General features: G+C 35.8%; 1 protein-coding gene across 1 annotated transcript in view; it reads left to right on the top strand.

Moving 5' to 3' along the window:
- The window catches only part of NETO2 (neuropilin and tolloid like 2), a 67,346-nt gene that overhangs the window by 13,368 nt on the left and 38,602 nt on the right, over window positions 1-15,376 (top strand). Inside the window, exons 3-6 of the mRNA XM_060130767.1 lie at window positions 970-1,110; window positions 1,773-2,021; window positions 6,895-6,918; window positions 7,023-7,150. Of these exons, the coding sequence (XP_059986750.1) occupies window positions 970-1,110; window positions 1,773-2,021; window positions 6,895-6,918; window positions 7,023-7,150 (542 nt within the window). The remainder of the gene's footprint in view (window positions 1-969; window positions 1,111-1,772; window positions 2,022-6,894; window positions 6,919-7,022; window positions 7,151-15,376) is intronic.

Genomic DNA, 15,376 nt, shown 5'->3' with positions numbered 1-15,376 from the left:
AGTGACCAAGTCCACATCCTTGAGTCTTTTTCTTTGGGCTTATTAGATTCCCCAGAAAAGATTAAGATTCCATTTCCTGCTTAGAGGCTCTACATCTGATCAAGAGGCCTTTGGGAAGTTGAGTGGGGGAAGAGACGGGAGGTGTGGTTCAGCATGTTAACATTCACCTCATCTCCCTGTTTTCAGGTTGGTATTTTTACCCTCAGCTGTGCCTGGTGTCCCCTGGTCCCCCAACCCTGTGTACCTTCTCCAAAGAAATAGTCTCATTTTCTGATATGGTGATAGAGCAGCAGCTACTTAGATTTGTGGAGTAGGGGAGGGTATTAGAAATCAAATTGATTCCAAAGAGACTTTTAACCAAGCCTCATGTTTTTAAAAAGCCCAACTTCACCACCTCCTCGCCCACTGCCAGAGATACCTAGTGCTGCCAGTTGTTATTATTGCATCCACCTCTTTGTACTTATGGGTTTACGCCCTTAAAAAAATTGTTTACTGTCGTTTAAGTGGACTTTGAAGAAGGAGCAGAGCCAAATGCATGTGTTCAATCTACAACCTTTAACTAAAATAAAATCCCTTGGTAATCTTTGAATCTTATTTGACTTCGTCCTAAACTAAATGTAGAGGTACCACACCAGAGATAAATTCCTGGGGTCCTTTTATTTTTATGTCAGAATTGAATTTTATAGAGTTTTACTGATTTATCAGATTCTCCCACATGGTTTTGCCCTTGTAAAATCTACGCATTTTATTTCCCCGTTCTTATACATGGCAAACTTGTCCTCTAGAGCAAATGCTTCTAGCCAGCACAACATACCATCTTCACCTTCATTTCACTTCTATATTCAATTTGTTATGCTGAATTTGTCAGTGGTTCTTAAAAATTATATATATGTGTGTGTAACAGAGTGGGCAGTTGTTTGGGGAAGCTGTGGGGGGAACTATAAGTGATGTTTTACATGTTTCCCTAAGATGGACAAAATATTGGAATCAAGCACATTCCTGCAACCCAGTGTGGCATTTGGGTTCGAACCAGCAATGGAGGTCATTTTGCTTCACCAAATTATCCTGACTCATATCCACCAAACAAGGAATGTATCTACATTTTGGAAGGTATTTGACCAATTTCTGTCTTTCGTTGGATGAATTTTTACTTATTGTAAAACTAAATATATTGGTTAAGTGCCCTGGTTAAACCAGTTTGAACAAAATTTAAATATGTATTTTAATTAAACTGTAGTCATTATAAATATTTCTTAATACTGACATTAAAAAAATAATGGTTGAAATTTTATAGGAATTTTGGATCTCCTAAAATATAATTTAACTAGATGCATCAGTATATATGAGAAACTTCTCTGATAAGAAACCTAAGCTTACTGGTATCTCTTATTAGCCTTTCTGCAAATTTATGTCCATAGTTACATTATATGTTTCTTTCATTTCTTCTGTTTTTCTATTCATCATGGTACATTGTATCTCATGAACTAAGCATTAGCTTCTCAACTCTAATTTTAATCAATTAAGTACATTCAATTTAATAAATAACATTATGCCAAAGGGAAAGATTACTATAGTTCTACGGAGTAGCATTATGATTATATTATTAATATACAATGTAACATTTATCATGAATTTTATATATAACAGTTCTCATTATGATCCTCATCTATGAAACAGTAACAGAGCAGTTGTTGTGCTTTTCTCACTTGTGTCAGGCCATTTTTACTTTTTCTTGTTTGCGTTGCCCTAATTTGCTTACTCTTATTTTCTAGCTGCTCCACGTCAAAGAATAGAGTTGACCTTTGATGAACATTATTATATAGAACCATCATTTGAATGTCGGTTTGATAACTTGGAAGTTCGAGATGGGCCGTTTGGTTTCTCTCCACTTGTAGATCGTTACTGTGGTGTGAAAAGCCCTCCATTAATTAGATCAACAGGGAGATTCATGTGGATTAAGTTCAGTTCTGATGAAGAACTTGAAGGACTAGGATTTCGAGCAAAATATTCGTTTATTCCAGGTAAAGAAGTTATTATTTCAGTGGCTAGGTCTCACTCTGGTTTTAGAATCTTAAGGCTAGAAAAGAGATAATTCAGTCAAGGTAATCAAATCAAGGCTTTAAAGAAGTTAGAAAGGTCAAAGGGAAATCAGTCCATGAATAAATAAAAACTTAACAAAAAATTATAACTAAAACTATGTCACTTGAATTTTGAAGTATATCATAGATGGTGTCTCATTATTTCTTAGATTTCTGTATGTTTTATAGCATATATCAAATGCCAAAGATATCACAAATAAATACATTTTAAAAATAATTCAACAAATTGTCTTATTTTCATGATCTATACCAAAAATTATTTTGGCAGGTTTTTTCCATTGGAATGATTCAATTACTCATTTGAATAAACAGTCTCTAGAAAATACTGAGCAATAGAAAGAATAGCGCTCTGCACTTGGAGGCAAAAGATCTGGGTGTGAATCCTTTCTCTGCCACCTACTAGCTATAAAATTTACTATTAAGCACAGAGCTGTGCCTAAGAGTTGCTGTTGCTAAGATGGGAATATCTTCCTGAGGCCACCATAACTAATTCCCAGAAACTGGGCAGCTGAAGACAACAGTACTTTATTTTCTCAGAGTTCTGGAGGCCAGAATCCAGCAGGGTCATGTTCCCTGTGGGAACTCCAGGGGAGAATCCATTCCTAGCCTCTTGCAGCTTCTTGTGGCTGCCTCAGCATTCCTGGACGTGTAGCCTCATCACTCCAATGTCTGCCTCCATCTTCACATTCCCTGTCTTCTCAGAATCCTTAGCTTAATCACATCCTTTGCCTTAAAATGTAATATTGACTTTTTTTAATCTTATAAGGTAGTATTCATAGGTTATGATGATTAGGATGTGGACATATATTTGGGTGGTGGGAGAGCACGCCCACCTATCACCATACTCTATCTTACCTACCACACGGTTATGTGGGAACACTTTATAGTCCTCAAAGCCTGTCTACTGTAAAGATATGCATATCCCTAATGTGGCAGCACAAAGATACACTAGTTATTGCTCCTGTCTTCCAAGAGTTTACAAACTTAATAAGATGAAAAAGTAACTTAATGTAACAATTATATAATTATAAAATTATATAATCTTTTTGCTTTTATTTATGTAAAGATTATATAATTATATAATCTTTTTGCTTTTATTTATGTTTTCGTGCAAGAAATTTGCTAACTTAAAAAAATTAAATCATATCCAAATGAAAATATCCATAACCTTATCACCCTATAAATAAAAAACCGGTATTAACAATATGGTGTGTATCCCTTCAGATGTTTTTGTATATCTGTTTATTTTGTTTATTTTATATAACAGAGATCATGCTATTCTTTCAGCTAGGTTACCAGCTTTTTTGCCTGAACAATGTAGTCACCTTTTTTTTCCCTGTTAGTAAATGTGTTAATGGTATTTTTAAGTGTTACTTAAGTATTTATGTTCTCAATGTCAAAACGATAACATTTTCAAAAAGTAAAATTTATTCATTTTTTGTTTTAGAACAGTTTTTAGGCTCACAGCAAAACTGAGCAGAAAGTGCAGAGTTACCATATACCTCCTAACCACCCCCCCACACACACAGCTACCTCCAAAACCTAAAATGAACATTCTGCACTAGGGGTACATTTGTTACAACTGATGAACCTGCATTGACACATCATCACCGAAGTCCATATTTTACATTAGGGTTCACTCTTTTTTGGGGTTTTTTTTTTCAGCCATCCGTATACATATATCCTCTCCTTTTTGGATTTCCTTCCCATTTGGGTCACCACAGAGCATTGAGTAGAGTTCCCTGTACTATACAGCAGGCTCTCGTTAGTTATCTATTTTACACATAGTATCAATAATGTATATATGTCAATCCCCATCTCCCAATTCATCCCACCACCCTCCCCCCTTGGTATCCATACCTCTGTTCTCTAGGGTTCACTCTTAGTGTCGTACATTCTATGGGTTTGGACAAATGTATAGTGACATATGTCTGCCATTACAGTATTATACAGAGTATTCCCACTGCTCTAAAAATCCTGTGGGCTCCACCTATTCATCCCTCCCATCCCAACCCCGACAACCACTGATCTTTTTACTGTCTCCATAGTTTTGCCCTTTCCAGAACGTCATACGGTTGGAATCATACAGTATGTAGGCTTTTCAGATTGGCTTCTTTCACTTAATAATATTTACTTAACGTTCCTCCATGTTTTTTCATGGCTTGGTAGCTTGTTTCTTTTTAGTGCAGAATAATATTTCGTTGTATGGAGGTACTACAGTTTGTTTATCCATTCTGTTGAAGGATATCTTGGCTGCTTCCAGGTTTTAGCAACCACAGATAAACCTGCTGTAGACATCCATATGCAGGTATTTGTGTGGACAAGTTTTTAACTCATTTGGCTAAGTACCATGGAGTGCAATTGCTGGATCATATTAAAATTTGTCTTTAGTTTTTATTTAAATGGATTGTGCTGGTGGTGGCAGAACATTGTGAATGTACTTAATGCCACTGAATTGTACACTTAAAAATGAGTAAAAGGATAAATATTATATGTTTTACTACAATAAAAATAAATTTTAAAAATTACAAACAGGAGTCTAAAAAAGCTTAATTTGAAAATTCAGATAGAAGACATATATATCAACCCACCAGAATGAAAAAATTGCTAGTCTAAAAGATCTCAGAATTTTTAATTAGCCTGTTTAAACCTATTTTAATTCACAGTTTATTGTATGTAACTGGTTGCTCAATTCTTGTTAAAATTGTTTTCTTTGTTGTTTTGGCCACGCCATGTGGCATGCGGGATCTTCCCAACCAGGGATCGAACCTGTGTCCCCTGCAGTGGAAGCGCAGAATCTTAACCACTGACTTTCTGCATGGTTATCAAAGTACATGTTGAAAAAAAGTAAGAGTAAAATTTTTAGCTTAATCTAGCATACATCACAGAGACTGTTCTTTTTTAACTTAATAATCTAAACCCAACCTCCCTAAATAAAAGGGAGTGACGACACTTCAGCAATTTTGCAGAGAAATGTCAAAGAGAAATCTAAATTTAAACAGCATTAGAGTAGAAAGTCATAGCAACTGTCTGGCAGGTGAATCAGAATTTCTTCACAGGTAGGAAAGAATTCTAGGACATTGTCATTATTGCACTAAAATTTCCAGAATTATCCCAGTTACTTCCAGGACGTAGCAATCCATTAAGAGCCTCTCCCTCAACAAATATCACCAGTAGCTCAGATAATTTCATTTATTTAGAAGATACTAATTTCTCATCATCGTTAGTAAGTTTCATCCATATTTACAAATACCTAGACAAAATTTACTTTATATGACTTTAAATAACTAGACAGCCATGATTTAGCTATTTACGAATTGTCTATTTATTTTGACTTTTTTTTTCTTTTAGTGGTAAAATTGTGGTATCATCACCCACACTATAAAGGCAAGAAGGAGTAAGAAAGAAAAATGTTACAGTAAGAAAAACTGTCTAGAGAATTAGAATCTAGTCCTGACGTTGCCATTATATGGTCTAAAAAAGTCATAATCTCTCTGATTCAGTTTCCTCATCTATAAAACAGAATAGTACATGATCTTCTTGATGTTATTGTCATTAGCATAATATTAAACATAAGGTCTGTAGAAACTCTGTAGAAGTACTATAAAATGCAAATATAAGGTAATATAGTATAGAAATCCTTAGCATTTTATTATAATTTATATTTTAACCATAAGCCATATGAAGTTGCTCTCATGATACATAAAACTAATAGAAGAAAAAGAACTGCATTTCTTCAAACAATCTTTACATATAAAGTTGCCTGGCTTTGTTTTTTAATATTTTTAAAAGCATTAAAGCATTATTCAAATGATTAAGATGTTTGTTTTTTCTTTCAGGCAGTCTAAACTTATTTGCAAAAATCTGACTCTATATAGGACTTTGTAATGTCTTTTGATACTAAAGTGTCAATCAATTCAGTTAATTGATTTAGTTCATAAAAATCAAATACCTGGCCAGCTTCATTAAATCAGTTATTTTGATATAAACTATTGGTTGTCAGTTTTCTATGAACTATTTCATAGGGCAGACTATCCTATATATCATCTAGTCATCTCTCTTTTTCCTGCCATTGTGAAAAAAACAACTTACTAGCTGCTACTGTGGTGGGATAAATTATATGTAACATAAAATTCACTATCTTAAACCTTTTAAGTGTACAAGTCAGTGGCATTAAGTACACTTACAATGTTGTGCAACCATCACACCGTGCATTTCCAGAACTTTTTTTGTCATCCCAAGCTGAAACTCTGTCCCCATTAAACACTTAACTCCCTATCCCTCCCTCCCTACAGCCCTGTGAAAACAGTCTCTGAATTCGACTAATCTAGGGACCTCAGTTAAGGGAATCATATAGTGTCCTTAACTGTCTGGCTTATTTTACTTAGCATAATGTTTCCACACACATCCATGTTGTAGCGTGTGTCAGAATTTCATTCCTTTTTAAGGTTGGATAATATTCCATTGTATTATTTATACTACATTTTGTTTACTCATTCATCCATCAATGGACTAGCTACTGCAGTTGACATAGAGTTGTGAGTTTTCAGGTAGCATAAATAAGTTTTTAGTTCATAATTGGATCAAAAGTATAAAGGTTATCATTTTTACAATATCGATCCTATAAATGAGCACCTCAATATGCTCATAAATAGCCAGTGGTCTGTAGTTTACACAAATGAAAGCTTTCTCTTGCTTTGTTAAGTATAGCATTAGACATAACGTAAGATATTAAGCCTTAAAGTAACTCTAAACTACCTCAATGCCAATGACTTTCTTCTTTTCTCTGTTACAGATCCAGACTTTACTTACCTAGGAGGTATTTTAAATCCCATCCCAGGTTTAGTATATTACCTCTTTTTCCTCATGGCATCTTTGATCAGTCTTATTTTCCTTTGAACATCATTCATCTGTTCTTTCTAGATTGCCAGTTTGAGCTGTCAGGAGCTGACGGAATAATACGTTCTAGTCAGGTAGAACAAGAGGAAAAAACAAAACCTGGCCAAGCAGTTGATTGCATCTGGACGATTAAAGCTACTCCAAAAGCTAAGGTAGTATTAAGTATGCAGTCACTTCTAAGAAGAACATAATAAGATGTGATTTGTATAATGTATTATTTTGGTTCATGCAGATACTTATTATTTACACTGACGTTACAACTTCTTAAAAATTTTATTTCAGTCACATTATTGAACACCTAGCATCTCAGCATTGTTGTAGTTAAATAAACTACAACATAAACTTCAGGAATGTCACGCATACATTAATATTCTTATTTTAAGATTCTTAAAATCTGTGTGTTCCTATTTGGAGAGTATAGGTATTGATCGGTGTGATCATAGATTCATAAACACCTCTATGAGGAGGTAAAATAGGCCATAGACGTTAAAGTTAAGTATCATCTTAGTTCTGTTCTTACCATGCTGTCCTCTGCTAATCATATAGAGTTTTTATTGGAAAGTACCACAGGGAAGGATGTTTTTAAATAACTCTGACAGGTTGCGACTGGTTGCTGACTACTTCTGCTTTTTGCTTTTAGTTTGTACTTCTAGGAATAGTAACAGTTAAAATTATATTTATTGTTTATATATGTAAACAGAAAAGAAAGGGGGTAGGAGAATTTAAAGAATTAAGAAAATCAAATTTAAAGTTTCTGGTAATATGATGGATGAGATAACCTGAAAACCTACCTATTACAAAACACTTAGAAACATTGGATAAAATGTAACAGATATCCTTTTAAAACCATAGATAAGCTCCAAAAAAGAAGATAATTCTTATGAACTAGAATGAAAGAGCTATAAATCAGAGCAGTAAACTGAAATCGATGGTACAAATGCCCCTTGCTGATTTCAGTAACCTATGACTACTCAAGGGTAGATATTGCAGGAGCTTGGCATCACCCACACTGAGACAAATAAAAGGCCTAGGGTTCGTGTGGCCTTTGAGAGGACTGCCACATGAAGCTGGAACCCTCAAAGGGAGATTATTGCCATGAAATGGTAGATTAGAAAAACTCTTCCACTAGCGCAAATTGGTAAAAAAGAAGCTTATCCTGGGCTCAGTCTTAAGATGCGGGTGAGGCTGAGGTCTCCCCTAACCATTTATACCTATATCTTTATTACAGCTTGGGATGTGAATTTACATTCCATGCTCAGCCCAGGAACCACTTAGCCCCAAAATGAACAAAATGGTCCTGGGCTTATTAAACCTTTTGAGGCACCTGAAAAGATAAATACAAAATAACCATGTAGGCTACAGGATTGCTATAGCTAAAACACTGCTGAAGTAAGCTTACAACCTAAAATTAGAAAACATAGGTGAACAACCCACCATGAGTGAGTTAACAGGCATAACAGCAGAAGTTTCTTAGATCCCCAAGAACTGAAGTCTTAAATATCCTACATTAGTAATCAAAAAGAATGAGAAAGAAAAGTATCAAGTATGCTTTAAAAATAACCAAATGGAACTTACTCAAGTAAAAATTATAGTATTGAAAGACAGATTTGAGAAAATTACCCAGAAAGTAGTTTGAGGATGGGAGACAGTGGCAATTTATTAAGAAACTTGGAAGAAATGACAATAGAATTATGTTTTCAAAGTGCTAAGGAAAAAAAATTAACTGGCAATCTAAAATTTGAAAATTCCATGTCCAACTAATCTGTCTTTCAAGAATGAGGGCAAGGGTTCAAAATGGCGGAGTAAAAGGACGTGCTGTCACTCCCTCTTTTGAGAGCACCAGAATCACAACTAACTGCTGAACAGTCATCAACAGGAAGACACTGGAACTCACCAAAAAAGATACCCCACATCCAAAGACAAAGGAGAAGCTGCACTGAGATGGTCGGAGGGGCGCAATCACAATAAAATCAAATCCCATAACTGCTGGGTGGGTGACTCAGAAACTGGAGAACACTTACACCTCAGAAGTCCACCCACTGGAGTGAAGGTTCTGAGCCCCATGTCAGGCTTCCTAACCTGGGAGTCTGGCAATGGGAGGAGGAATTCCTAGAGAATCAGACTTTGAAGGCTAGCACGATTTGATTGCAGGACTTCAGCAGGACTGGGGGAAACAGAGACGCCACTCTTGGAGGGCACACACAAAGTAGTGTACACGTCGGGACCCAGGGGAAGGAGCAGTGACCCCATAAGAGACTGAACCACACCTACCTGCTAGTGCTGGAGGGTCTCCTGCAGAGACGGGGGGTAGCAGTGTCTCACAGTGACACAAGGACACTGGCAGCAGAAGTTCTGGGAAGTGTTCCATGGCGTAAGCCCTCCCAGAGTCCACCATTAGCCCCACCAAGGAGCCTGGGTAGGCTCCAGTGTTGGGTCGCCTCAGGCAAAACAACCAACAGGGAAGGAGCCCAGACCGAACCATCAGCAGACAAGTGGATTAAAGTTTTACTGAGCTCTGCCCACCAGAGCAACAGAGAGCTCTACCCACCACCAGTCCCTCCCAGCAGGAAACTTTCACAAGCCTCTTAGATAGCCTCATTCACCAGAGGGCAGATACCAGAAGCAAGAAGAACTACAATCCTGCAGCCTGTGGAACAAAAACCACATTCACAGAAAGATAGACAAGACGAAAAGGCAGAGGGCTATGTACCAGATGAAGGAACAAAATAAAACCCCAGAAAAACAACTAAATGAAGTGGAGATAGGCAACCTCCCAGAAAAAGAATTCAGAATAATGGTAGTGAAGATGATCCAGGACCTCGGAAAAAGAATGGAGGCAGAGATCGAGAAGATGCAATAAATGTTTAACAAAGACCTAGAAGAATTAAAGAAAAAACACCTAGAAGAGTTAAAGAACAAACCAACAGAGATGAACAGTACAATAACTGAAATGAAAAATACACTAGAAGGAATCAATACCAGAATAACTGAGGCAGAAGAACAGATAAGTGACCTGGAAGACAGAATGGTGGACTTCACTGCTGCAGGAGAAAATAAAGAAAAAAGAATGAAAAAAATGAAGACAGCCTAAGAGACCTCTGGGACAACATTAAATGCAACAACATTCACATCATAGGGGTCCAAGAAGGAGAAGAGAGAGAAAAGACCCGATAAAGTATTTGAAGAGATTATAGTTGAAAACTTCCCTAACATGAGAAGGGAAATAGCCATCCAAGTCCACGAAATGCAGAGAGTCCCAGGCAGGATAAACCCAAGGAGAAATGCCGAGACACATAGTAATCAAATTGGCAAAAATTAAAGACAAAGAAAAATTATTGAAAGCAAGGGAAAAACGACAAATAACATACAAGAGAACTCCCATAAGGTTAACAGCTGATTTCTCAGCAGAAACTCTACAAGCCAGAAGGGAGTAGCATGACATATTTAAAGCAATGAAAGGGAAGAACCTACAACCAAGATTACCCAGCAAGGATCTCATTCAGATTCGATGGAGAAATCAGAAGCTTTACAGACAAGCAAAAGCTAAGAGAATTCAGCACCACCAAACCAGCTAAAGGAACATTTAAACAAATGCTAAAGGAACTTCTCTACATGGGAAACACAAGAGAAGAAAAGGACCTACAAAAACAAACCCATAACAAGAAAATGGTAATAGGAACATACATATCGATAATTACCTTAAACGTGAATGGATTAAATGATCCAACGAAAAGACACAGGCTCGCTGAATGGATACAAAAACAAGACCCATATATATGCTGTCTACAAGAGACCCACTTCAGACCAAGGGACACATACAGACTGAAAGTGAGTGGATGGAAAAAGATACTCCATGGAAATGGAAATCAAAAGAAAGCTGGAGTAGCAGTACTCATATCAGATAAAATAGACCTAAAAATAAAGAATGTTACAAGAGACAAGGAAGGACACTACATAATGATGAAGGGATCAATCCAAGAAGATATAAAAATTATAAATATATATGCACCCAACATAGGAGCACCACAATGCATAAGGCAGATGCTAACAACTATAAAACAGGAAATTGACAGTAACACAATAATACTAAAGGACTTTAACACCTCACTTACACCAATGGACAGATCATCGAAACAGAAAATGAATAAGGAAACCCAAGCTTTAAATGACACAATAGACCAGATAGATTTACTTGATATTTATAGGACTTTCCGTCCAAAAACAGCTTTCTTCTCAAGTTCAGATGGAACATTCTCCAGGAAAGATCACATCTTGCATCACAAATCAAGCCTCAGTAAATGTAAGAAAGTTGAAATCATATCAGTCATCTTTTCTGACCACAACACTGAGATTAGAAATCAGTTACAGGGGAAAAAAACTTTAAAAACACAAACACGTGGAGGCTAAACAATACGTTACTACATAACCAAGAGATCACTGAAGAAATCAAAGAGGAAATCAAAAAATACCTAGAGACAAATGACAATGAAAACATGACGATCCAAAGCCTATGGGATGCAACACAAGCAGTTCTAAGAGGGAAGTTTATAGCAATACAAGCCTATCTCAAGAAACAAGAAAAATCTCAAATCTAACCTTATACCTAAAGGAACCAGAGAAAGAAGAAGAAACAAAACCCAAAGTTAGTAGAAGGAAAGAAATCATAAAGATCAGAGCAGAAATAAATGAAATAGAAAAAAGGAAAACAATAAAACTAAAAGGTCAATAAAACTAAAAGCTGGTTCTTTGAGAAGATAAACAAAATTGATAAAACATTAGCCAGACTCATCAAGAAAAAGAGGGAGAGGACTCAAATCAATAAAACTAGAAATGAAAAAGGAGAAGTTACAACAGACACCATCAAAATACAAAGCATCCTAAGAGACTACTACAAGCAACGCTATGCCAATAAAATGGACAACCTGGAAGAAATGGAAAAATGCTTAGAAATGTATAACCTTCCAAGACAGAACCAGGAAGAAATAGAAAATATGAACAGTCCAATCACAAGTAATGAAATTAAAACTGTGATTAAAAATCTCCCAACAAACAAAAGTCCAGGACCAGATGGCTTCACAGGTGAATTCTATCAAACATTTGGAGAAGAGCTAATACCCATCCTTCTCAAACTCATCCAAAAAATAGCAGAGGAAGGAACACTCCCAAACTCATTCTACGAGGCCACCATCACCCTGATACCAAAAGCAGACAAAGATGTCACAAAGAAAGAAAACTACAGGCCGATATCACTGATGAACATAGATGCAAAAATCCTCAACAAAATACTAGCAAACAGAATCCAACATACACATTAAAAGGATCATATGCAATGATCAAGTGAGATTTATCCCAGGGATGCAAAGATTCTTCATTATACACAAATCAATCAGTGTGATACACCATATTAACAAATTGAAGAATAAGAACCATATGATCATCTCAAGAGATGCAGAAAAAGCTTTTGACAAAATTCAACACCCATTTATGATAAAAACTCTCCTGGAAGTGGGCATAGAGGGAACCTATCTCAACATAATAAAGCCCATATATGACAAACCTACAGCAAACCTCATTCTCAAGGGTGAAAAACTGAAAGCATTTCCTCTAAGATCACAAACAAGACAAGGATGTCCACTCTCGCCACTGTTATTCAACATAGTTTTGGAAGTCCTAGCTGTGGCAATCAGAGAAGAAAAACAAATAAAAGGAATACAAATTGGAGAAGTAAAACTGTCACTGTTTGCAGATGACATGATACTATACATAGAGAATCCTAAAGATGCCACCAGAAAAGTACTAGAGCTAATCAGTGAATTTGGTGAAACTACAAGGTACAAAATTAATGCACAGAAATATCTTGCATTCCTATACACTAATGATGAAAAATCTGAAAGAAATTAAAGAAATTCTCCCATTTACCATTGCAACAAAAAGAATAAAATACCTAGGAGTAAACCTACCTAGGGAGACAAAAGACCTGTATGCAGAAAACTATAATACACTGATGAAAGAAATTAAAGATGATACAAACAGGTGGAGCGATGTGTACCATGTTCTTGGGTTGGAAGAATCAATATTGTGAAAATGACTGTACTACCCAAAACAATCTGCAGATTCAGTGCAATCCCTATCAAATTACCAATGGCATTTTTTACAGAACTAGAACAAAAAAATCTTAAAACATGTATGGAGACACAAAAGACCGCGAATAGCCACAGCAGTATTGAGGGAAAGAAATGAGCTGGAGGAATCAGACTCCCTGACTTCAGACTATACTACAAAGCTACAGTAATCAAGAGAGTATGGTACTGGCATAAAAACAGAAATATAGATCAATGGATCAGTATAGAAAGCCCAGAGATAAACCCACACACCTGTGGTCAACTAATCTATGACAAAGGATGCAAGGATATACAGTGGAGAAAAGACAGTCTCTTCAATAAGTGGTGCTGGGAATACTGGACAGCTACATGTAAAAGAATGAAATTAGAACACTCCCTAACACCATACACAAAAATAAACTCAAATGGATTAGAGAACTAAATGTAAGGCTGGAAACTATAAAGCTCTTAGAAGAAAATGTAGGAAGAACACTCTGACGTAAATCACAGCAAGATCTTTTTTTGACCCACCTCTTAGAGTAATGGAAATAAAAACAAAAATAAACATATGGAACCTAATGAAAGTTAAAAGCTTTTGCACAGCAAAGGAAACTACAAACAAGACGAAAAGACAACCCTCAGAATGGGAGAAAATATTTGCAAATGAATCAACGGACAAAGGATTAATCTCCAAAATATGTAAACAGCTCATGAAGCTCAATATTAAAAAAACAAACAAGACAATCAAAAAATGGGCAGAAGGCCTAAATAGACATTTCTCCAAAGAAGACATACAGATGGCAAAGAAGCACATGAAAAGCTGCTCAACATCACTAATTATTAGAGAAATGCAAATCAAAACTACAATGAGGTATCACCTCACACCAGTTAGAATGGGCATCATCAGAAAATCTACAGACAACAAATGCTGGAGAGGGTGTGGAGAAAAGGGAACCCTCTTTCACTGTTGGTGGGAATATAAATTCATACAGCCACTATGGAGAACGGTTTGGAGGCTCCTTAAAGAACTAAAAATAGAATTACCATATGACCCAGCAATCCCACTACTGGGCATATACCCAGAGAAAACCATAATTCAAAAACACACATGCACCCTAATGTTCATTGCAGCACTATTTACAATAGCCAGGTTATGGAAGCAACCTAAATGCCCATCGACAGACGAATGGATCAAGAAGTTGTGGTACATATATACAATGGAATATTCCTCAGCCATAAAAAGGAACGAAATTGGGTCATTTGGAGAGATGTGGATGGATCTAGAGACTGTCATACAGAATGAAGTAAGGCAAAGAGAGAAAAACAAATATCATATATTAACGCATATATGTGGAATCTAAAAAAATGGTACAGATGAACCGGTTTGCAGGGTAGAAATTGAGACACAGATGCAGAGAACAAAAGTATGGACACCAATGGTGGAAAGTGGGGTGGAGGGGGTGGTGTGATGAATTGGGAATTGGGATTGACATATATACACTAATATGTGTAAAATGGATGACTAAGAAGAACGTGCTGTGTAAAAAAAAAATTCAAATAAAATGAATAAAATAAAATTCAAAAAAAAACAATTAAAATGCTTCAACAATGACAGTGTAACATTCAAAAGGTCATTTACATATATCCAGATATGTATCACAAAATTATGTTAAAATTTGAGGAGTTATGATTCCCTCACAGAAAAGCATTAATACAGCCATAAAACATAATTTATTCCAAAATAAATGTTTCACATGGTAAAATTGAAATAAAAACTGGAAACAGCGTGTGGATAAAAAAAAAATGAGGGCAAAATTAAGGTATTTGGGGGCAAAAATAATAATTGGACCAACTGCTATATGTAAAATCCAAGTAAATCCTGTTTCAGGTTAACTAAAGGAAATTTTGAAAATACACAAATAGGAATAAAATAGATACTAAAAGAGCTGATACAGCTATTAAAATTGAAATCAAGATCGTCACGAATTCACAAGGAAGATATATTTTAAATTTTATGTATTAATATAGCCTCAAAATGTACAAAACATGAATTGACAGTTTCTGAGGAAAACTGACAAATCCACAATTATAGCATGTAATTTTTTTTGCCTCTCAGTAATTAATCAAGCATGCAAAAAAAAAAATGTCAAGGCTTAGAAGATTTAAACAACACAGTTTGCCTAATGGAACATGATATCTTGACTTGCAACATCCAGAGAATTTTCATTCTCTACAAGCATGCCTGAAACATTTATGGAAACTGATCCATACACTGAA

The sequence above is a fragment of the Lagenorhynchus albirostris genome, chromosome 19 (assembly GCF_949774975.1).
Source record: "Lagenorhynchus albirostris chromosome 19, mLagAlb1.1, whole genome shotgun sequence".
NCBI classification, from domain to species: domain Eukaryota; kingdom Metazoa; phylum Chordata; class Mammalia; order Artiodactyla; family Delphinidae; genus Lagenorhynchus; species Lagenorhynchus albirostris.
The sequence above is the reverse complement of the archived record's forward strand: the minus strand, read 5'-3'. Positions and strand labels throughout refer to the sequence as shown.